Consider the following 25385-nt stretch of genomic DNA (forward strand, 5'->3'; position numbering starts at 1 on the left):
AATTTCAGATTCAGCATCTCTCTCTCTCTCTCTCTCTCTCTCTCTCTCTCTCAGACACATACAAACACACTTTGACTTTCTGTTTTGAAGATATTTAAGGTATCCGCAACAGGCAGAGCTTCATAAGAGATCAAATTTGCTGTTGTCTCCTTTTTGAGGTAAGTAACAAAATAAATGTAATAAAAACAAGGGTGGGGGGTTTATAAAGTAAGTAAACAACAAAGACGTCTCACTAGGGATTAACAGGGAGGAACATATGGTACACACATTATCTGCTCGAATCGAAAGTAAAACAGAACAAGCACAATGGATTTGCCTTGATAATGATTAGAAACCTTGAAGAATGTACATACAATCATTCAGTAAAATATTGTGGATGTAATTTTTTATTAAAATTGGATATCAACTTGTTTTGATCATTTTTATATAAAGTCTTTACATTTAAAACAGAAGGATACAGAAATCGAAACACAAAGACTGTTGTCAGGAAATATCCCCCCTCCTGAAGAGCCCAGCTAGCATAATGCAAACTTTGATTAGCCTCATTCTGAGGGAGGGGTAAATTTTCTGACCATTGTGAAGTGTTGGTCAGACTATAGCAGATTAGAAGTATGGATGCTCATGTTTTAAAAGAATGTTGAAGTACTGACTACACTTTTTCACTCAGGTTAAAGTAAAGAAGTTTGTGCTCTGACAGGCCCAAAATCTCATCCACGTTAACCCCAGACTTCTTGTTGCCTTCCGCCTGCTCATTATTATTATTATTATTGTAAACTAGCCTATGTACTGTATGTGGTGCGTGATTGGCAGGAAATTATACATTGAAAAAGCCACGCAAAGACAGGAAATTGGTGGATGGGCTGAGAACGGTGCACAATGAAAAGAAAAAATATTGATTGCCACCAAATAGATTAAAAACTAAAGTAACGAGTCTGGTTTAAAAATGTAATTAGTAGAAAATATAGAAATGTGTGTAAAAGATGTAATGAGTGGAAGTACAAATTTGTCAGAAAAATTAATTGTGAATTAAAGTACTGATACCAGAAAAATCTACTCAAGTTTTTGTACTTTATTACTTCCCACCTCTGGAGTATAGCCTCTATTTTTGCAATTGATCCATTCTTCAAGAGGTGGTTTATGATACATTGACCCTGTGGAGTGAACTAGTGACATTTATGTAATTTTTTGGGCTTTCCTTTACTTTTGCTTTACAATCTTTCTACAGGTGAAAACCAGGGTTTAAACCAAGAGCAGACATTCAAAACAATTTTCTGTCAAAACAACTAATCTAATGAGGTGCATTTGGGCACTTGTTAATCACATGATCCAATAGTTTACTAAAAATTGGGTAAATGCAAATAAAGAATATTTTAGCTTGGCCAAAAAATTGTTTGCTCTGCATTAAGCAATTGGAAGCAGAAATTCTGATCAACTGTCTCATAATTTGGTCTCAAATATTTTTGGTGTGAAGCAAAGCAAATACCTTGTTTGCCACATTTAGTGTAACCTTCTCTTACGCTTGAGTGACCTTGTTCTCATAAACCTAATTGCAATGGAACCATAACTTATGTCATTGCTAACACCTAAAATGACTGCTATAAAAAAAATCTATTGTACCAGGTTTGTGTAAGACATGCATTGAGCATCACGTCCCCGTTTAATAAGTTGGATTCACTGGACGCTTTCTAACAATTTCAATCACATAATTTCATTAAAAATGCCAAAGATCATAGAATTTGAGAGGACATGAAAAGCTAGAGTTCTTTTGCATAAGTAAGACCACTCAACAACAAAGCTGGTGGTGGCCTAAAACGAATGGACAGTACTGTATATTTAAATAGTGAGGGAAAAAAAGTCTATGTGAATATATTTCACTCATTAATCAGTAATGTTTCATTTTTAGGTTCTGCTACTGTAAACTTGCATACAGCCAGCTGAAATAAACATGTCTTCCTACTGGTTTCGTAAGTTTCTGCATTTTGTTTAAGTATAATAAATGCATTTTGTAAATTTTTCAATTATGCAAATGTATCCTTTCAGATCTTAAGATTAACATTAAGTGTACAGTTTTTCTTTACTTGTACATGAAAATTGTATAATTGACTAAAATCCTGGTTTATTTTACTACAGCGCTGAATGCAGTATACAAATGGTGGTATGGTTCTGAATGTATGTCTTTTTTTAATCTTGGTTTTTTTTTCTTTGAACACAAAAATTGCAGATATTTTCTATTTATTTACATGTATATTTGTGGCAGACTCAGAACTGAAGGAAAATTTAAACCAATTTGCTTTTCATTTTATAGTGTATTCTAAACCCTGGAGAAGCGTAAACTGGGAGTAAGTATTGATTCAGCTGTAGGAATAAGTTTCCTTTGCTGTTCACATAGACCATTGTTGACCAAATGTGTGGACACCAGAACATCACAGCCATATGAGCATATTGTTACAGTTTTAAAAAGAACCTTTGTTGTCTAATCAATTGTAAGTTTTAATTACCAAGTAATGTCAAGTATCATTTTGTAATTTTTTATACAGAAGTAAAAGTGAGATTGTAGCTGATATTAGAAACATAACCCCAAGTAATCCAAATATCAACCATCTTCGGATCCTGCTGCATGGACCTGTTGGAATGGGAAAGACGAGTTTTATAAATTCCCTCAACAGTGTCTTTCAAAACCGAATTATTACTAAAGAGAAAGCAGCACCATCATCATCAACAAGCTGCACAAAAAAAGTAAGTAAGTATTTTGTTGTATGTTAGATTATTGTCAGGACAACTTTCCATAACACACGTTGGCCTACAGACATGGTCGCCCCACTATGCTTCCCATCACTGCTAACATGTTTACAATCCCAGACTTTCTGATTAGGCTCACACTTTCCCAGGCACACTACATTTGCAGCAATCACAGTCCATTTCTTATAATTCAATCATTACATTTTTGAATATTGTAATAAGCTGTAATCTCTCCAGGAAAGTCAAAAGTCCAGAATCCCCCACCATAATGTTATTTGGTTAATATACTGAATGCATGATAGCAAAATCAAATGCAAGTGCAGAGTAACAGCATATTTAATAAGAGAATATGGAACAGTCAAAAGACTTAGCAAACAATGTGAAAAAGAATGTGAATGTGAACCCAAGACAATAAAACACTATTTTATTTCTAGAAAATCAACTACCCTAAACAGAGCAAATCACAGATATTTTTTTGTGTGTTCTGTGTGTGTGTGTGTGTGTTTGTGTGTGTGTGTGTTCCTGACTTTAGTACAAAGGCTGTGAAATCAAACATCCAGGCTCCGAAACTTTGAAACTCACCATGTTTGATTTTAAGGGTCTGGAGTTAGGTGCAAGAAATGTTCATGATGATGATTTGAGAAGTGCACTCCATGGACATTTACCAGATGGATATAAAGTAGGTAACATGATTTAAAATAATAACAAAAACAATAACACATCAATATCTTTCTTGGTTAGTGTCCTTTTAATCATACGCTTACTTCTTCTTCTTCTTCTTTCGGCTGCTCCCATTAGGGGTCGCCACAGCGGATAATCCGTCTCCGTACCCCCCTGTCCTCTACATCTGCCTCTTTTAAACTAACTACCTGCATGTCTTATCTCATCACATCCATAAACCTCCTCTTTGGTCTTCCTGTTTTCTTCTTACCTGGTGGCTCCATCCTCAGCATTCTTATACAGATATACCCAATGTCCAAACCATCTCAATTACTCTGTCCCCAAAACGTCCTACATGCGCTGTCCCTCTAATAAACTTGTTTCTAATCCTGTCCATCGTCGCCACTCCCAACAAAAACCTCAACATCTTCAGCTCGGCTACCTCCAGCTCCACCTCCTGTCTTTTACTCAATGCCACTGTCAATCCCAATTCTGTTTCGCCAACCTCTTTCTCCTTAAGCTTTCCTGCACTTCCTCATTCCACCACTCTTTGTCTCTTTGTCTTCCTTTCTATTTCCAGATGTCACACCAAGTACCTTTTTAGCTGTCTCCCTTATCACTTCTTCAGTAGTTGCCCCAACGTCCAGCACCTCTTCACCACCACCGAGCCCCTGTCGGACCTCTTCCCTGAATCTCACACTACATTCTTCCTCCTTCAGTTTCCACCATCGTATTTTTCTTTCAGTCCTCACTCTCCTCCTCTTCTTCTTCACCTCCAAAGCCACCTCCAGTCTCCAATCTCCTTCAGGTTGCATCTAATACATAGAACATGGTCCACCTGTGTGCACCTTCCTCCACTCTTATATATCACCCTGTGCTCCTCCTTCTTCTTAAAATAAGTGTTCACCACTGCCATTTCCATCCTTTTAGCAAAATCTACCACCATCTGCCCTTCCACATTCCTCTCCTTAAGACCATACCTACCCATCACCTCCTCATCACCTCTGTTCCCTTCACCTACATGCCCATTAAAGTCTGCACCAATCACCAATCTTTCATCAGAAACTCTCTTCACCTTCACAACACTCTTACTGTACTCTATCTTCAGGATTATTATATTACAATTATTATAGTAACAATTTAATGATATGTACTGCATGTTTAATTTTCTACAATAATCAATTCTTTATTTATAGTTTGATGATGCCAATCCCCTGACTTCGGATGATCCAAACTACATTCAAAATCCCACAACAGGACAAAAAACACATTGCGTGGTCTGTGTTGTGTCGGCAAACTCCATCTCTCGGATGCCAAATGAAACCATCGGCAAGATGAAAAGATTTTTGGAGGAAGCCAGTGACCATGGTAAAATAGAAGAAAATATACAATGAAGTAGCAAAAATGTATTCTTTTGTGTATTTGTGCAATACAACATGCCCCACCTGGTGTACATGAATATGTTATACATACAAACAGGCCAGTTTAGACATTTCTAACCAACAATATAATATAATGATCTTGAAGATCAATCTTAAAGAATTAACTTTATATGAAGATGTAATAGAACATTTTTATATACAGTGGCACACACACACACACACACACACACACACACACACACACACACTCCCAAATCTTTCTTCATGAATAATGTTTTCAATCTAAATTGCAGGAATCCCTCGAGCTGTTGTCATGACTATGGGTGATCTTCTCTGTCCAGCTGTTCGGAACAATATGAAATACATATACATAAGCAAGATCATAAAAAATAAGGTTAGTCATGATGTGGATGATGTACACTGTCACCCTTCCCAAATATAATCGAAGAAGCCTGTGGCCCTTTATTTTGGTTTGGAAAAGATTTAGTTAGCATCTTAGCAGAGAGTTAGCATAACTTTTTAGTCAGTACTTTATGTTTTTTGATAAAAATGCGTTGTGGCTTGCAATTGATATCTATGAGAGCATAGTAGAGGTTAAAAAAGGTTAAACAATTAGCATTTCCACAGCCTTCTTTTCTCAGACTTACTAAAGGGTGCCAATATTAGTGATTAGTGTAGGGCACTGAATGTGTAAAAGAAAAAGAATACAACTGTTGCATTTTTAAAAGTGTGTGTGTGTGTGTGTGTGTGTGTGTGTGTGTGTGTGTGTGCAGATGGAAGACTGTAGTAACAAACTGCAAATTCCAATGAACTGCATCTTCCCTGTGAATAACTACCACGAGGAGACAGAAACAAACGACGACATGGACATGCTCCTCCTGCTGGCACTGAAACAAATTGCACATTTTGCCAATGATCACGTTGCAGACCTCCAAGAGTAGAAAAAAAAAAATCTCTGAATACCTGCTGTTGAGAAAATGTCTTCTGGCATCATGACCATGTTACAGAAAATAGAATAGATTTTACTTTACTTTACCTAATTCAGTATATATGCACAGAAAACAAATCATTATTCATTTTATCAAATGCAACGCTTTTTAATCAGATAGCTAGGAGTATTATATTATCATATCATTATCTACTCAAATCAAATACACATTGTGTGAAAAATATATTCAGATTGTGAATAAGTTCATGTAGGAATGTATGCATGAGGTTTTTTTTTTAGGATTATGTTATTTCTACAGTAATCATTTTTATGTTTAAGTAAACAAATATTGTGTGAAGAATATAAAAGAATCTAATAAAGACAAATCTATTTAGGTGTAGATTATGGATTAATTGTTTAACAGCATAGAAAGCTTAAAACTTCGCCTATAAAATGTATTTTTAATAAAAAAATATATTTTTTTTTTTTACTTTTGATCACATAGTGAACAGTGGCTTTGGTCGAATATATATATAATTTTATATTAAAATTCAGACTAAATTAGTTAGTGTGTACATTAAAGTGGTATAGAAATAGATTAAAATATAAATAAATAAAATGTTTGTCCTATAAAATATTGTGTTTAAATGTAATAAAAATCAATAAATGGAACTTTCAAATTTAATCTATGAATGTAAGCTCACTGGATCTGGATCACCGCTTGCATTAGTACACTGTACATAATTAATTTCATGTTGTTTACTATTTACGAAGCCATAGTTTTTTAATAATAAATGCATTTTATGACAGAATACAAAACTTTTTGAAATGATTTATACATTTTGAGTCCTTCCTTTGCACTTGCAACTTTTGTCCACCAGAGGGCAGACATGTTATATAAATTCAATTAGACTCACAAAAGAAAAAAAACTGGAAGACATTTAATAGACACAAAGTGAAAATAATAGGAAGTAAAAAAAAGGAAAAGAAATATAAGGAATGAATGAAGACTTTTTTGTGAATTAATTTACATTTTGCTCATTTAAACTTAAATAAAATCATTTTACGTGGACACAGTGGAAAGTACTTTTCACAGTAGTTTATTGTCTGGCCTTATACAGTACATGAAGGACAAAACCTTTGTTAATAAGCTCCTGCAGTGAAAGTTGTCTTGTCTTGTTAGGACCTTGTGGACGTAATTTACAGCACTTGGCAGACTTGCCAGAGTGACCTTGTTGTTGAGGGTTGAGGGCCCAGGAGAAGCGGCTTGCCAGTACTGATGACTGAACTCATTACCTTTCAGTATAGGGGTCCAACTTCTTAATCACTGAGCTACCGGTGACGTTTCCAAGAGCAGAAGACACGAGTAGATACATAGTAACTACGGTTCAGTCACGCCTTGTTGCCTTGATTTTTATGTGATTAAATCGTGCTATTTATGTATTGCACATTGTAATAATCAGAAAATAAAGTATAATGATATATATAAACCTTGTTTTTGTGTGTATGCAGAGTGTTGTGTAAGAAATTTGCATAACACTAATAAACTCATCATTGCATTAGAAAAAAAAGTAATTCCAGAATATAATTTTTTCACTTATCCTGTTATTGACATGTGATTTGGTTATACCATGAATCAATATGCAATGAATCAATAGATGAATAAATAAGTGTGTTTTTTGTAATTATGGATGAAAGTACAGTAAAATCTGAAACCAAAGACACTTACGACTGAATAAACTTCTTCAAAAAATGTAAGAAACATTTCCCTTACATACCTATATGTGTGGAATTTTTCAAGAATTCAAGATCATGCATTGGTGTCTACACTTTATTAATGGTATCAAAACCATTCTTGTTCAGGCAAGAAAGCTTAAAAAAGCTGAGGTAAGGCAAGAAACTCAAAGGTGTCTCAATATATTTCACCTGAAAAGAAGTTCTAAAGAATCTGTGATGCATTCAGAAAATATTCCATATTGTCTTCATTTTTTCCTCCCTCCTTCAGATTCTCACTTCCCCTTTGTTGAGGTCACACCCCTTCTGATTCTCTTTTAAATCCCTCCACTTGGTCTTCTCGACTCATTAGGAACTTAACCTTAACAGGAGTGTGTGTGTGTGTGTATGTGAAGTATAGCTGAGTAAGTGAGTAAGTGCAAGACTTCAAGTGACTGCAAGTGTGTGTGCAAACTCTTGCAATGAAGCCTCTACTGTTCATCCTCTTCCTCATCAAATGGCTTCCGGATTCGCATGCTGTGGAAAAGATACAGGAGTTCTTCATTGCCGCAGTGGAGACGAGCTGGGACTACCTGAACACTGGGGCTACAGATCCAGCTGTAAATCAGAGGTACCTATCCACACACACACACACACACACACACACACACACACACACACACACACACACACACACACACGCACACCTAATACAATTGATTTCTTTAGCAATACAAACATTCAAGTTTAACATATAAATGAAAATCTGTGATATTGACAAAATGACTTTTTGCTTTAAACTTATTGCTTTAAATGTCAGCATTTTGTTGGTGTTTTGCAGGTGCATGATGGGATCTGTGGGGTTTTATTTTTTTATTATATTAACTTAAGAAATAAAAAATAAACACCCCAGGAAATGCTGTTATGGCAAATTAATAAACATTAAGTTGACATTAATTTGTGTCAAGCCATGTCGTTAGTTATTTTCTTAAAACAGCTTGCCTAGTCGTGATTTGTTTCTTACAAAACCCACACCTGTGTACCTGTATACAGCATCCCAGTATACAGCAACTTTAGCATAAGTTTAACTTTTATATCATAATGTGTATTGTGCTATAAAAAAACATAAGTTACCTATATTATATAACTCTACTAATATAGTAACTTATACTATCTGAGTTGGTAGGCAGGGTATGTATATATTTGGTATCCTAATCCAATTCAACTAGTTTTTATTTGTATAGAGTTTTTTAACAATGAACATTGTCTCATTTGAGAGACCAAGTTATCATTCAAATTATCCTAATACACAACAAAGAAAACGCCATATATTGCTTCGCTGACATGTAATTTTTTAATATGTTGTTCATTTTTAACAGGGGATCCAGCGGTCAGAAATTTGTCAAGGCCGTGTACACTGAATTTACAGACTCCACTTTCACCATCCCGAAAACAGAACCTCCATGGGCGGGTTAGTGCGATAAATTGATTATCTTATTTTCAGAACCATCAATTTATGTTAGATTTTCCTAGTGCATACAGTTTCTGTGGTTATTTTATAGAAATCAATTGGAAAAAGCACAACTGCCAGGTTGAAACACAACACTGGATCAATTCAAATCGAGTTTATTGTCATATGTACAGGAAACAATCTGTTACATCATACAATGAATTTTTTACTTTGTGAATCCCCCAAGCAGCTTATGACAATGACATAAGCAGAAAAAAATACAACAATGTTTAATGAGGAAAATCATTGGATATTATAGGTGGGATAAATGGTTCTTTGGATAGTTTGGATTTTTTTAAGCTCAGAGGTTATATTTAAAAACACATCAGATCTCCTCTTTCAAGATTTTCCCATGGCATTTAAATACAATAGCATGTCAATTCAATACAATGGTAATAAGTGTCTAAAATTGCTCCAAAATTCGAACCTGTCAAATTGTAATGTTTTTCATGTGTTTTTTTTCCCCTGCAGGAATTCAGGGTCCTACGATCCGAGTAGAGGTGAATGACAGAGTAGTGGTCCACTTCAAGAACTTTGCCTCGTATCCTTTCAGCATTTCTCCGATCGGCATTCCCTACTGGAAACAATCTGAAGGTGAATTTATTTTGTTAGTACTAAAAATTCCATCATGAATCATTATGTTCTTGGTGTCTCATTCTCTTATGAAAACCATGTGATAGTAGTGGCTGCGCAGTTTCTTTTATTTCTAAAATCCACCCTCAAATCTGGATTAGCAGAAGCACTGAGTAATAGAAAAGCCTATTATGGCTGGGATACTTACTGAGATGACTGGGTGCAATCGTTTTTTTTTGCAGAATTCTGGATAAAATTCTCTATGTAGTTATAAATTGTTGCTTTCATAGCAGATTCATACATATTTGTATGGCGAGTGTTCCACATAATAGAAGTATTAAAAATAATGACAGACTGTTGCTGTTCAACAGTAACATTATTTCACAAATAAAACACTGTGTTCTAGTGTACCAGATTCATTGTATGGAGTCTCTAATTTGAGCACTTTGTTAATCTTTTTTGAAGGCAAAGTTTTCTCGTCAGATTAAGTAACACAAAATGCTGATTTTTATATAATTACTTCAAAATAAGCAAACCTGGTGAAAGGATATCTCTTTCTAGCTATGATAATGTCACTAACTTACTTTTACCTTTATGGCATTTGGCATATGCCCTTATACCAAGCGGTATTTATAATACATGTATTTCAAATGTGTATTTCAAATGTAAAATAGGATTTTGTAAATTGTATTTGAGAGGGCTGATGAAAATGGCTTTACATTTTATATCAATATACTTTAGTGTTTTGTATTTTTGTAGTTTTAAAATACTCTAAGATAGATAGATTGTAAGAAGTCTGTAGTATGACATCATAAACATGCGGCCTCTGATTGGTTTGTTTTTAAAACAGAAAATGTATCTATATTGAAGAAGGTGCTACAGTTAAGAAACTAGGTGTACATTGCATGGTAAATAAATATTTGATTGCTGAATATTGTACCCTACTTGAAGTAGCTGATCATGATTTTGCACATGATTTCAACAAACATGATTAATTAGTTCGAAACTAGTTTCTATGACTTGTTTGTCATTAAGTCAGTGCTGCTGATGCAAAGTAGGTCTAGTATTTGATCTGTTAACTGGGTGCATATGTCAGATTTATTGTGTGATTCGGACAGAGAAAAGCTGCTGCTATCAAAAATTGTTTACTCAATCAACCGAGTCAATGTAATGTTGAAGGAACTGATCAAACAAGCAAATTGCTGAAGGGTTTGTGAAGGTATTTCATGAACCCTTGTGAAAGTATTTTAGAAATACTTTCTATTTTGAGAAAATAGTTTAAAGGCATTTTTTATTAAAGAAGTGCTCATTTAAGAAAATGTGGAAGGTGGTTTTTAGACATGATTTAAAGACTGCTAGAGACTCTGCTGTCCCAACATAAAGTGGAAGACTTTCCACTTCCACATTTTCCCATTGTGCCAGAACAGAGAAGAGTCTGGAAACAGGTCTTCCTTGTACCTGGAGAGTTGGTGGGACCAGTCGAGCTGTGGTTGAGAATTGTACGGAGTGTTTTGCAGTGCTGGGTGAGATGGTCCATTTTTGGCATTGTAGGCAAGCGTCAGTGTTTTAAATCTGGTGTGTGCAGCTACAGGAAGCTGATAGAGGGAGCGTAGCACTAGGGTGACCCAAGCACGGTTGAAATCAAGTCACGTGGACTCATTCTGGATCAATTTTAGGGGTTGAAAATCTTTCAGAGGCTGATCTGCCTACAAAGTTGTACATCTTTAAAATGTAAGTATAAATAGATTTAAACAAAGTTATGTATTTATTCGTGAAGAAGACATGGTCCTGGTCAATAAAATCAGTTAACACTTGATTCATAAATCCTAAATTTGGTAATGTTGGAAGTCTTTTTTTATGCAATGCTGGGATTTCTGTAATCAGTAAAAGAAGCAGACATTTTCATCAGTTAAGAAGCCTTTTGTTTTTTGTTTCACCTGTAATATAATACAAGTTTTAACCCTGGTGATAATTGAAAGCTGGGGATGATAAGAAAGCTGACCGACTAATAAAAATAATAACAATAACAATTCTTTATATAATTATTTGTTTATTCTTTATTTCCTGTAAGCCTAATTTTATATTAAATTATATAATGTATTCTATATTTATTAAAGTATGTTAGATTTTTTTTTTCCTATAAAAGTCCTGTTATGTTCTATTTAGTCAGATTTTATAGATTATACATTGTTACCACAATTTATTTATGATCTAGTTTTCACGGCTTTGTTGTATTATGTCCAGGTGCTGGTTACGAGGACTCCACATCACTCCAGGAGCAGGGGGATGATGCGGTCCAGCCTGGTGGATATTATAAATATGTGTGGGACATTCATCCGAACAGTGGACCCACCATCACAGACCCTGAGTGCCTCACATACTCGTACTCCTCACAGGTGGACATTGTGCGAGACTTAAATTCGGGACTCATTGGTGCTTTCCTCATCTGCAAATCAGGTCTGATGTTATTGGATTTTTCAGGGTCTTGGTAACAATCATGTTTTATTGCCCAATAAAAAACAACTTTGTCATACTAATGAACCAGTTGGTTGTACATGATTTTAACTACAATGACCATTGACCCATGTTCAGGTTCACTAACCGAGGACCGTCAACGGAAGATACCCGAGTTTGTGCTGCTATTTGCCGTATTTGATGAAAGTAAGAGTTGGTACAGGGACGTGGGCAGAGCAGCTAAACTGAGGAAATCATCTGATCGCCAACAGTTTCACACCATCAACGGATACGTCAATTCCACACTAAAAGGTTGGGTCAACATTAATTCATAATAATTAACCAATCTTGGTAGATTTTTCAGGGGTCATGAATTTTATCCTTGCAAATTTCCAGGCTTTATAATTACAGTCTATGCTAATAATATATCCGAAGTTTTTTTCAAGTTTGTACTCAGTAAAGGACATTGAATGTGCTACAATTCTGAAGATATAAAAAACAAAAGCTTCATCCTTCCTATTAAATGTTCAGTCAGTGTGTAGTGATTACAGTCTTCATTATCCAAAGGTGGAGGATTAGATAGATGGATAAATGGATGGATAAATTTGGTTAATAGATTAATAACCAGATAAACAGTTTTGTTAAATGCATCATTTGGTGGCTTGGATACTGTATGGACGGATGTTTTGCTAAAAGGCTGTGCTTGGGCGGATGGGTGGAATGACTGACCTTTTTTAATGGGGCAAAACCTCAAGATTATAGTTCTAACCAGTTTTTACTCCTTTTTTTTTAACAGCTCTGAAGTTTTGCCAGAAGATTCCAGAAGTTTCCTGGCACTTTATTGGTCTGGGCTCCACTCCAGACATCCACACCATTCAGTTCCAAGACCACACATTAAAAATAATGGACCATAGACGGGTTACACTGGAAATAGCTCCTATGACCCTCACTACCGCCCTGCTCAAGCCAAATGCTGTAGGAAAGTTTCTGATTTCCTGCAGGATCCACTCACATCGGCAAGGTCAGTGGAGTCTTTTTGAGGACTTGATACAAAGAACACAAATTTCTGCGTGCTCTTCTAACACGTGTTTGTTTGTTTGTATTTATATGCTTAGCTGGTATGAGTGCCTTCTTTACTGTGGAGAACTGCCCAGAATCCAACGAGCTGCCTGAAAAGCGAAATGTCCAGCAAACTTTCGATAAAGATGATAATGATGAAGACTACCCAATGGATAATCTTTTTTCAGTTTTGTTCCGACCTGGTGGACCCCCATCGGTTCTAAGGTCTGGTGGGAGACGCCCCAAAGTCTGGGTTCATTACATCAGTGCTGAGGAGGTCATATGGGACTATAACCCTCAGGGTGACCGGTACGAACACTTGCAAAATTTTTATTTACTCCTCTGTTTATTTGAGTTTGGTGTCATTGTGAACATGTTTGATGAGTTAATTCTTAGAGCCCAATTCAGTTTATCTGAGTAGCTTGAATGAGTTGATGTGGTACTAATATTTGTTATACCTGACTTGGCCATTTCTAAGTATCTTGAAAAATCATTTGGCTGAGTCATTTTGATGAGGTAACTTTGGTGATTCTGTGTTATCCAGACAAGTAGGAGTAACATAAACAAGTCTGGGAAGAGGTCTGTGTGAACCCTGAGGTTTTTGTGTGTTTGGAATTTATTTGTTAATTTTTTTCCAGACCTTTGAAGTCGGAGCCGTCCATTCAACCAACACAGCGCTTGGGTGAAGTCTATAAGAAGGTGGCTTATGTCGAGTACACAGATAGCACATTTACAAAGAAGAAAAGCCAAAACAATGCATTGATTGGGCCAGAGCTTAGGGGAGAAGTGAATGACCAGTTTCAGGTAACAAAAAATAATGTATAAGAAAAAATAACAAATAACCTCATTTTTTAAAATGTATATGCCAGTCTGAAAACTAAAGGAAAATACTCATACACCATTGACTAATACATTTCAGATTATTTTTAAAAATATGGCTAATCAACCATATAACATCTTTCCAAATGGACTTGTCAGCGTGCAGTCAGTGAAGAGGAGAGGTAAGAGTACACACTCAAATACACTCGATGTCCAAAAGAATGTCCACACCTATCACACCTATATGTCATGCTGAATATTGCATTCCAGACTTAGTCCTCATTTCTTGTTGTAATCATTTTTACTATTCTGAGAAGACTTTTCACTAGATTTTGGAGTGTGGCTATGGGGATCCTTCAGCAACAAGAGCATTAGTGAGTTTAGGTACAAGTGTCAGGTGACACAAAGTTCAGTCAGTGAAATCCCACAGGTGTTCAGTTATTTAAGTCCAGCCTTGGAAAACCGTGTCGTTGTGCTCCAAGATTTGAGCACAGCAGTATATTTATGCCGAAATATTCTAGTCTAAGGTTTGGGACCCTTCCAAAGTGATGGGAAAATTGTAACGTTACAACATACATAGAATGTCTATGTAGTAGAACTGTGAGTTTCCAACTTTGTGGCGGCATTTAGGAGAAAGCCGACATACTGTATGGGTGTGATGGATAGGTGTCCACAAACATTTGGTTAAATGTGATCAAGATCTTACTTGGTGCCAAATGCAGGATTTCCTGCTCTACAAATGTGATTTGAAAAGCAAAGCCGTTAAAAGCAAAGCCAAACGATTACAAATGTAACCTAAAATCTTATAACAGGATTACCCTTTCCCATGACCTTAGATTAATGCCTGCACCTGATTTGTTTCTCACAAAGGCTAAAAGCTCTTTTTCTGAAGGTCTCACCATGTTTAGGAAGTTTTTACAGCTGTTAAATGCTAATGGGCAGATTTGTGACTGATGTTTTTGGAATTTAGTGATGTTTCTGCCATCAGGATACTTTACAACGTTATTGCACATATGACTTTGATACATTGATGAAGTTACAACTGACTCTGAAAATAACCAGTGTATTTTGTGTCCTGGTGGGGCGTAAAGACAAGCAGGTGGACCTGCGCTCTCTGGCTGTCCCACCAGGTGAGATAATGATGTACCTGTGGAAAGTGACAGCAGAGGATGCGCCCATAGAGGCCGACCCCCGCTGTCTGACACGCCTCTACCACAGCACTGGGGATCCAGAACGAGACATGGCGTCTGGCCTGGTTGGGCCACTTATCATTTGCAAATCAGAGAGTTTGGACAAACGAGGAAAAGTGGTAAGTGTAACTCTCAGTTAAAGAATTCAATAGGAAATATTGATTGTTATACTGTATGTGGTTCATAATTGAGGTCTTTGTTTAAATGTTTGCTGGTTTTTTGGAGGATCCAAACCTCAGTTTGATGAATACAGGGATGGATGTTGTGTTATGCAACAGTGGGTGAAATGTATGGTGAATGGACTAATGGATAAATAGATAGACTTGGTAACATGACCAACATGTGTATATTCTTTTAGTTATCCTCAGACAGAGAAAAACACCTCATGTTCACCATTTTTGATGAAAACAAAAGCTGGTATGCCGATGAGAATTTCAAGAAGTTCAGCGAAACCCATTCCAATATCGATCGCAATGATCCCAGTTTCTACAACGCTAATGTCATGCACAGTAAGTGTCACCTATACCCTGTTTATGTTGTGTAGCAACAACTAGAAAAATAATATAGCGGATCTTTTTCCTCATTCAATCTCTTTTCTCTTGCAGGCGTTAATGGTTTCATGCATAACAGTCTACAGTTTAAGATGTGTGTTGGTGATGTTATGCTCTGGCACGTGGCCAATGTAGGTATGCAGAGTGATTTCCTGTCAGTGTATTTCACCGGAAACCCGTTTGAAAGAGACAGAACCTATGGTACAGTCCTTACACTTTTTCCATTGATCGGTGACACCGTCATCACTGAGATGGAGACTGAAGGTAAGAATACAAGCTTTCTGGCTGTACCATTGCCTTAATCTCATTCCGGTCACTGTATTTCATAATGTGTCTGTTGTAGTGTTTCTTTAATCCTTATTCCTTAATGTAAAAATAATTTATCCAGGTGAGTGGGAGATTGGTGCCTTCGATCCCACTCTAAAAGCAAAGGGAATGAGTGTACGGTACTCTGTGTTTAACTGTGAACGAGAGCTCCCCCTGGTGGACACAGGTGATTACGAGGACTTGGAGGATCAAATAGATAAGCACTTCCAAATCGCACGAGGTTTCAGGAGGAGGAATCGAACTGTAACTATCCAGGTTTGCCAAAAAGTGTCACGCAACACAAGCCAAACAAAGCAGGAAAACAACACCAAGATCCCCTTAGAGAAAAAAGGGGAGATGAACACCCTGGTATGCAAGAGAAAACTTGTCCCACTGGATGAAGGCGAGGACCTGGATGTTCTCTCTCAGGGAGGAATTCCACAGGATATTCTGGATCAACTCAATGATGTGGATATGAGTTCTTCTAAACGCCAGAAGAGACTTGCTATTGTAGACAATGACACAGAAGCAGAGAGTGATCATCCTCCGTTTCGTTCCAACAGAACTGATACAGAATCGATGAGTCAGAGTGAGTCGAAAGTGGATGCCGTGGTTAGGATGGAGGTCAAAAAAACAGTGAGATACCAGGATGTAGATAACTCTAAAACATCAACTCTAGATAACAGTCAATCTATTGACCTGATTAAGAAATTCCTTCAAAAATCAGGGATGAATACGACCTCCGATTTGGCTAATTTAACCGAGAGGACTCGAAGAGAGATATCGCAAACAAATATCAGTGAGGCCACAAAAAGAAACGATGCAATGAGTGACAATGATGTTCTAAAAGACCCAGTTCTACAGCAGGACAAACTGATAGAAAGTCTAAATCCTCCTAAATATATCCACAAAGATGTGCAACATCTGGATTTGAGCTCTCAGCTCTCAGAGCCCTCATCAAACTCATCACGGAACGACACTTACGTGAAAAACCTTCCAAACTTGGAGTATGACGATTACGAAGATGATGACAACAACACTACTCTGAGCTTACCCTCAAATGACGAGCTTGATATCAGGTCTGGTGAATCGAAATTCCGTAGCTATTACATCGCAGCAGAGGAGGTTATGTGGGATTACGGGATCGACAAACCTTCTCAATTAATCAGTGCCAGGTAGAGTATAAGTTTTCGTTGACTTTGCACCCTATTCAGAGACTTAAGTTCAGTTGTAATGTAAACTATCTACTGTGTGTAAATTGTTCTCTAAACCCACCAATCATTATGCAGATTGCCTGTTTGTGGTTTACACATCAAGGGTTGCCAGATTTTACATGATTAAAGATGTGAATATCAGATGGATATCAGTGTGACATCAGACTGTCAGACAGTGAACTTAACACTGCTTCCTCACTGCATTCCATTCTGAATATTGTGTGATATTACAACTAACTGATTATGTGCAAGCCAATTAGCGAGCTGTTCTGAATATTAATAATGCGAGGAAAAATGTGTCTACACAGAGAGATGAAGAGAGGAATGAAAAAGTATTTCCCAGCCTACAAAAAAGTTGTATACCGAGCATATCAGGATAGAGGCTTCAAGAACCCTGTGAAACGTGGCGAACTAGATGAGCACCTTGGAATTATGGGTCCTGTGATCAAGGTGGAGGTTAATGATGTCCTCACTGTAAGTGTGATCCTACTTTGAATTAGAAACATCTCAATCTTATATGGAAACAACATTTTAAAATATGTAACCATGGTTGATTTGTGGATACATTCTCCTGTTTGTCATCCGTTACAGGTCGTTTTTAAGAACACAGCCTCCAGACCGTACTCCCTGCACCTACATGGGGTGTACGATAGGACTATGGTGAGCTCTGCACCACAGGGGGCGGAACTAAGGGAGGATGAGGTACCTGGCGATCCAGTGCCTCCTGGGGAAGAAAGGATCTACAACTGGAGAATTACCAAAAGACAAGGACCGTCATCCAAAGACTTTGACTGCAAGGCCGGGGCCTATTACTCTACAGTTAATATGGTATGCAATATCACTCTTGAAACTTTTAAAGAATTTGCCCCATTGTGTTTTTTTTAAAGAGCTACATGAGATGAACCAAACACCCGTAATTTTGTATAAGCAGTATAATTAAATCAACTCGGACTGTCAGGATGACGTGCATGATTTGTGTATCTCAGGAGAAGGACATTAACTCTGGTCTGATTGGTCCGTTGCTGATCTGTCGTCCAGGGACCCTCAAGCCACGTGTCCTCCTGCAACCGGGAGTGCAGGATTTATTCCTTCTGTTCACCATTTTTGATGAAACCAAGAGCTGGTATCTGGATTACAACATCGCAAAGTTTTGTACATCACCTTGCAAGGCCAAATTAGATGATCCCTGGTTTGAGAGCAACAACAAATTTGCTGGTACAAGTCAAATTCTATGCTCGCTGTATATTATAGTATGATGTGTTTACTTAGTGCCTTTATTACATATAAGCTAATCAATAGAAATATAACCAATGACCTACAGACTGTTTGATAATCGAAAGGTTCGGTAATTTGTCCAATTTTTGCAGAATTTTAATGTATTGACATTTATGTTCCACTCTAATTGGTTTGCTCTTCTTGATGTGATGTAGCAATAAACGGATATGTCGCAGAAACTCTACCTGGCCTGGTGGTGGCGCAGCACCAGACATCTCGCTGGCACCTGCTTAACGTGGGCAGTGGTGGAGAGTTTCATGCTGTCCACTTCCATGGATTACCATTTAGCACTGGGAAACACGAAGAACATCGCCTGGGCATCTTCAACCTTTATCCAGGTAACCATATTTAAATAATACAATAAATGTGTATTTTTTTATGCATTAAAAGACAATGAGAAATAGCTAATGATACAGAAATAGCTGTTCTGATCCAAAGGTAACGCTCATGATCAGTCATTCTTTCCCTCATCCCTTGTTGCAGGTGCATTTGGAAGCATTGAAATGAGACCAGGAGTAGTGGGCACATGGCTGGTGGAGTGCACCATTGGAGATCACCAACTCTCTGGCATGAGAGCCAAACTTCTTGTTTATAACCCACGTAAGAATCAGCGATAACCCAATATGCATTTAACATACTCTGAAATGTAGAGAAGTACAAATGTAGAGATTTCTGTAGTCATTATTTTGTGTAAATGACCAATGATTACCTAACATGGATCTGGTCTTGCAGAATGTATTCAGCCACTGGGAATGCAGTCAGGATGGATCGATGATGACCAACTTACTGAATCCGATCATTGGGGTATAATAAACTATAGATCTATTGAGACTTCAGTTTTAAAATTCTGAATACCAAAATTATTTTTATAAGCTTGAAATTTCCTTGAATCATTTCCTTGTCTGGACAGATAAATGGGAGGCAAGATTAGCCCGACTGCACTTATCTGGATCAGTAAACGCTTGGATTGGCAACAGTGCAAAATCCTGGCTCCAGGTACGGTATCCTGCTTGTTCAAAGCCAAACCGAAACATTCCTCATGCCCCGAATGTCTCTTTTGTATAATATGTTGTTTCATGTCATATATGATGTATAAACAAAATGCTAAACAAATGGCCAAAAAAGCTTGTTTGTGTAGCTCCTGAATGAATATGAAATAAAATACTTTTGTTTGCATTAGGTGGATTTGCTACGGCCAATGGTGGTCCACGGGATCCAGACCCAGGGCGCAAAAACGTCATTTGGCCTGAAAGACATGTTCACTGTGATCTTTACTATCAGCTATAGTCTGGACCAGAAAACGTGGAAGACGTACAAAGGAAACAGCAGCGAATTAGGATATGTTAGTATCAGACCTAGTGCTAGCCTGAACGATTTATTAACCCTCAGAACAACACAACAAAACATAGGACCCCACATCTGTCCGTTACAATCATAATTGACTACGCAATGCATAAAAACAACACCTATATCAATGTGTTATCAGCATACTACCAGTCCCAGCCTGTATGTGTGACTTAGCAACATGTGCTAGCATCAACACAGTTTTAGGACTAGCCCTGAAATTTTAGCCTCAATACAACAACACGTAATACAACCTTAATCCCGCAAATGCCAATAGCTTATCCTGTCTTATCTAGTCTATCGTGTTTTAAATTGTCTTCATGGTTTCGATATTAATAAGCCAGACTTATTTTTTTTTAACTAGAAATTTAATGGAAACCTGGATGGCTCCAGGGTAAACGAGAACCTCTTTACTCCTCCAATTATCGGCCGCTACATTCGCATCCATCCAATCACATACGTCACCAGGCCCACTCTGAGGTTTGAACTGCTGGGCTGCGACCTCAACAGTGAGTACATACACAGTCAAATAAAACAAATACTGAAACAAATCTATATGTAACAGATGGGTCTAAAGGTCTGAAGAATTCTTTTCTAAAACCTAAGCAATAAACATTCAACTGAGACCACTAATATTTAGTGCTTGAATAATACATACAATTACAGGGAGTAGTCTGTAACTGCTTCTGTCTGTTATAAATAAAAAAGCCAAAATTTTTTTCAATATTGAACACCAGTATAAACAATTTTGCTATGAAATCTGAATACTGTCCAAGTCGATCAGTGCATTGAGAGTTTGGTAATGTTTTCAAGACCCAAAAAAAATTATGGTATCGGTTTTAGGTTGCTCGATGCCGTTAGGAATGCAAAGAAGACTGATTCCCAAGAACTCGGTTAGCGCTTCCACCTTCCGGGAAAGCTGGAGAAATTCGTGGTACCCAGACCTTGCCCGGCTCAACCAAGATGGCAGCGCCAATGCATGGAGACCCAAGGTACCTTGAGGAAAAACCGATTTCAAATTGCTATTCGTGTACTTGCATACTACAAATATTCCCTTGCAGAATCTATTAGCATTTATACCACAGTGTGGCCATTTTTGAAAAGTGAAATTTAAGTAATAATAAAATGCAAAAGAACACTTTAAGACATAATTCATTCATCGTTATTATAGTGATTTTTGGCGTATACCAAAAAAGCCTACTATTCATCAAAAATTTGGCGGTAATAACACCACTGCTACCAAAAAAATGTACTGATAAAAGGTTTATCAGTAATCTGGTGTCTCTTGGCAGCTGCACGTTTAAACACTATTGTTAAGCGCTTCCTATAGCCGTGTGTTTTGGAGCGAGACGTGCGAGCCACATTGTTTCGCTCCCCGAACATGACTCATCACTTTCACCACTTCCGTCTGAAAGCAGCCAAACACACACACACACACAATACGAAGATGGAGTGGTCAGCGGTACAGTAAATGTTACTTTCCCAGTGTTGATTAATTCCCACATGATCCACACGTACACCACACTTATTTCACTTATGCTGCAACTAGAGAGGATTTTTTTTTATCAAACAAATGACACATTACACATCTTTGTTTGTGGCATATTTGTGATTTGTGTAATTGTGTGTAGTTATTATACCGTTTGTAACATTTCTTTTACCCTTTCTTTTCTTTCCTAGTCTAGTAACCCATACGAGTGGCTGCAGGTGGACTTCCAGGTGGTGAAGAGAGTCACCGGCATTGTCACACAGGGGGCCAAATCTGTGTTCACAAGCATGATGGTAACCGAGTTCTCCATCTCGGTTAGTGATGACGGCCACAGCTGGGCCATGGTCACCGAGCCGGGAACACAACAAGAGAAGGTGTGTGAAGAGTCTCTTTTTCTAAATACCGACTAAAATTTGCATCAAAAAATTTTCAAATCAAATGACTAGAACACAGTGATGAATATGCGTGAGTAAACAAATCATAATTCCATTTACTCTATTTTTTTCCCTATATTACTGAATTAGAAAACAATCAGCTCCTGCTGTCCTGCACATTTTTTTCTTTTTTTCCTTGTATGTGGTTCCTATGGAACAGATTCCCAGTCCATACTGGTAGATGAGTCGTCACATGTCCTATAATACTGACCTGGAATTGAATTAAAATATGCAAATGGTTCAAGTTTTTAGATGGCAGATGAGTTCACAGAGTGACATTCGAAGACTATTTTCTGAAAACATTGTCTGAAGTACAGTATATATTCAAACAGATCTGAATTTCCCATATTTAGAGGCAACCAATAGGAGATGATATATTGATATAGTATTAGTATAAAGTACATTTTCTGAACCTGACTCTCTTTTTGAGTCTATAAATGAATCAATTTTTCTCTTCAATGAAAAATATTGATTCATTGAAATAATAAAAGTGAATAGTACAATGCTTTTGAAGCGTTATAAAGTGTACCGCCTTTTACTTATGAGTGCGTCCATTCATCTGCAGATCTTCGAAGGGAACAGCGAGCACGACGAGCAGAAGCTGAACGTGTTCGAGCCTCCACTGTTCACTCGATTCATTCGCATCCATCCAAAAGGATGGGTTAATGACATCGCTCTGAGGGTGGAGTTCCTGGGCTGTGATACACAACAAAGACTCTGAGAGACACCATGTGTTTGTGTATGTGTGTGTGAGAGAGAGAGAGAGAGAGAGAGAGAGAGAGAGAGAGAGAGAGAGAGAGAGAGAGAGAGAGAGTGAGTAAGATAGTAAAAGTGTGTGAGTGAAGAAGAAGGAATGTGAATAAAATGTAAGAGAAATATAATGTTAGGGAAAAAAAGGAGGTAATAGACACCGAATGTAAAATGTTTCTTTTATTTTGCTGTAAATGGATTTCTAAACAGTTGGGACCTACTGAGAGAACAATATTTATTACTATATATTTAAGAAAAAGTGTATAGACTAGGATGCCTTTTCATTATGTATACCTGTGTCACTTTAGGTATATGTACAGCTGCTAACAGTAGCCAGTTTGCTGTATGTGTGTGTGTGTGTGTGTGTGGTGTTGCTGTACACTACAACTTTGTTGGTTCAGCTTCTAGGTGTACAGTTAGAGAGCATAGTTTATCGTTTCCCATGCACAGTCTGCGTTAACCCTTTATCTTTGGCCGTTTATGACCACAGCGCTGCTGTTGTACCTGATAACACTCATGCAGAACACACACTGTTACCATGGCAGTGTCACTGCTAATCTAACAAGGGGGTTATTGAAAAATATCTGGCCTTCTGTGCTTCCTGTGGTCCTTTATATTGAATTACTAATACATTTTTCATGGTCCAGTTAGTGACCTGTTCATGTAGACCTGATGAAAAGGCAATTCAGTATATACAGGAAATCATATGTATTTATATTTATTCTTATTCTATGTGTTTATTCTGCCAGTCAGTATTATTTATGACCTACGCAACAGATCTCTATCAGACATGCTGCTCATTACACGTCTTTAAAAAGCGTTTTCGATCTGCTCACGTGACTACAAGAGGATCAAATATCAGTATACATTCATTTATCAGCCACGTTATCTTAGCCACATGTACTGTCCCATCTCGAGGACACTATTAACACTACTAATGTTTTATTTGGAATGTTGACGTTTGCACTGTGAAAGAATTTATATGACTTCATGTGATGTGATTTATAATGAAATAAAAGGATTAAAGCGTGAAACTGGTGTGTGCGCCCCGGCATTTCGACCCATTAAACCGGGTACTTCGGTTACTCAAACAGAAGCGATCCACAGAAAGAAAGAAAAAAAAATGATTCATTCATGCTTTTTGATTTCAATCATCCACAATGGTGTTAATGTAGTAAATGTATTTAATTACTGTACTTAAGTAGCAAAGCATTAAATAATGGAAAATCCTGACTCTAACTTTCCACAACACCCGTGGATATAGTTGCTATTTTCTTTTATTAGCTGAAAAGGTTTTGGTCTCATGATCATTTGAATAGATATCAGTGTTTAAGGAATTAATATCATTGTATTAATAGATTGGTTTGCTGAGAGTCTTTTTAGATAAACTGAGTCTTGTGACAGAATTGACATTATAGCCATAATAAATCATAGTACTTTGAAAACCAAATGCTTTTGCATGCTATTACTATTAACTCAAGTACATTGTTTGTGTACTTCGTCCATCACTGGGTGTAAAATCTGCTACTGGTTTAGGGTGAGGATGCCGGAATCTCAAAGAAAATTGGAAAAAACAATGTCTCGGCAAACATGACTAAGCTAAACCAATTCTGTTTAAAATGTAAATGGAATGACTAAAATGTTAGGATGCACCCAGAGTTCCAACTAATACTAATGAAGCATACAAGGACTTATGGAAATACACAGGAAATCCAACCACTGCGGTCTACACTTCATCATACACTTAAATGTGATAAAGTTTAAACCTTGAATGAAATCAAAACCTCTTTTTCTCAGAGTGATGTAAGAGCATATGATTACACTTTACAGGGAGTGCAGAATTATTAGGCAAGTTGTATTTTTGAGGATTAATTTTATTTGAGGATTTAATTTGAACAACCATGTTCTCAATGAACACAAAAAACTCATTAATATCAAAGCTGAATATTTTTGGAAGTAGTTTTTAGTTTTAGCTATTTTAGGGGGATATCTGTGTGTGCAGGTGACTATTACTGTGCATAATTATTAGGCAACTTAACAAAAAACAAATTTATACCCATTTCAATTATTTATTTTACCAGTGAAACCAATATAACATCTCAACATTCACAAATATACATTTCTGACATTCAAAACCAAACAAAACAAATCAGTGACCAATATAGCCACCTTTCTTTGCAAGGACACTCAAAAGCCTGCCATCCATGGATTCTGTCAGTGTTTTGATCTGTTCACCATCAACATTGCAGCAGCAACCACAGCCTCCCAGACACTGTTCAGAGAGGTGTACTGTTTTCCTCCTTGTAAATCGCACATTTGATGATGGACCACAGGTTCTCAATGGGGTTCAGATCAGGTGAACAAGGAGGCCATATCATTAGATTTTCTTCTTTATACCCTTTCTTGCCAGCCACGCTGTGGAGTACTTGGACGTGTGTGATGGAGCATTGTCCTGCATGAAAATCATGTTTTTCTTGAAGGATGCAGACTTCTTCCTGTACCACTGCTTGAAGAAGGTGTCTTCCAGAAACTGGCAGTAGGACTGGGAGTTCAGCTTGACTCCATCCTCAACCCGAAAAGGCCCCACAAGCTCATCTTTGATGATACCAGCCCAAACCAGTACTCCACCTCCACCTTGCTGGCGCCTGAGTCGGACTGGAGCTCTCTGCCCTTTACCAATCCAGCCACGGGCCCATCCATCTGGCCCATCAAGACTCACTCTCATTTCATCAGTCCATAAAACCTTAGAAAATCAGTCTTGAGATATTTCTTGGCCCAGTCTTGACGTTTCAGCTTGTGTGTCTTGTTCAGTGGTGGTCGACTTTCTGCCTTTCTTACCTTGGCCATGTCTCTGAGTATTGCACACCTTGTGCTTTTGGGCACCCAGTGATGTTGCAGCTCTGAAATATGGCCAAACTGGTGGCAAGTGGCATCTTGGCAGCTGCACGCTTGACTTTTCTCAGTTCACGGGCAGTTATTTTGCGCCTTGGTTTTT

At 37.4% G+C, this 25385-nt stretch overlaps 2 protein-coding genes across 2 annotated transcripts; both read left to right on the forward strand.

Annotated features, from left to right (window-relative positions):
• Positions 1-4: 4 nt before the first annotated feature.
• On the forward strand, positions 5-7016 carry LOC124396424 (interferon-induced protein 44-like). Its single transcript, XM_046865566.1, has 9 exons — positions 5-158; positions 1904-1964; positions 2131-2169; positions 2306-2339; positions 2538-2736; positions 3272-3418; positions 4596-4767; positions 5075-5175; positions 5555-7016. The coding sequence occupies exons 2-9, from the start codon at positions 1946-1948 to the stop codon at positions 5720-5722; spliced, it is 879 nt and encodes a 292-aa protein (XP_046721522.1). The 5' UTR covers positions 5-158; positions 1904-1945; the 3' UTR covers positions 5723-7016.
• Positions 7017-7802: 786 nt separating this feature from the next.
• Positions 7803-23424, forward strand: f8 (coagulation factor VIII, procoagulant component). Its single transcript, XM_046866682.1, has 25 exons — positions 7803-8053; positions 8802-8893; positions 9404-9526; positions 11750-11962; positions 12098-12271; positions 12756-12980; positions 13075-13327; positions 13657-13822; positions 13938-14019; positions 14929-15146; positions 15386-15536; positions 15633-15842; positions 15967-17059; positions 17407-17572; positions 17690-17926; positions 18085-18313; positions 18529-18711; positions 18857-18973; positions 19106-19177; positions 19284-19369; positions 19554-19715; positions 20082-20226; positions 20561-20709; positions 21398-21580; positions 22206-23424. Exons 1-25 carry the CDS (start codon positions 7905-7907, stop codon positions 22359-22361), a joined length of 5034 nt encoding a protein of 1677 aa, XP_046722638.1. The 5' UTR covers positions 7803-7904; the 3' UTR covers positions 22362-23424.
• The last annotated feature ends 1961 nt before the right edge of the window (positions 23425-25385 follow it).

The sequence above is a fragment of the Silurus meridionalis genome, chromosome 14 (assembly GCF_014805685.1).
Source record: "Silurus meridionalis isolate SWU-2019-XX chromosome 14, ASM1480568v1, whole genome shotgun sequence".
Taxonomy (NCBI): Eukaryota; Metazoa; Chordata; class Actinopteri; order Siluriformes; family Siluridae; genus Silurus; species Silurus meridionalis.

Coding starts and splice junctions, on each gene's coding strand:
- LOC124396424 (XM_046865566.1), top strand. Junction 2,737..3,271: donor CAACAAGCTGCACAAAAAAA/GTAAGTAAGTAT, acceptor TCCTGACTTTAG/TACAAAGGCTGTGAAATCAA. Junction 4,768..5,074: donor GGAGGAAGCCAGTGACCATG/GTAAAATAGAAG, acceptor TCTAAATTGCAG/GAATCCCTCGAGCTGTTGTC.
- f8 (XM_046866682.1), top strand. CDS start 7,905: ATGAAGCCTCTACTGTTCATCCTCTTCCTCATCAAATGGCTTCCGGAT. Junction 13,328..13,656: donor TATAACCCTCAGGGTGACCG/GTACGAACACTT, acceptor ATTTTTTTCCAG/ACCTTTGAAGTCGGAGCCGT. Junction 18,712..18,856: donor CATCTTCAACCTTTATCCAG/GTAACCATATTT, acceptor CCCTTGTTGCAG/GTGCATTTGGAAGCATTGAA.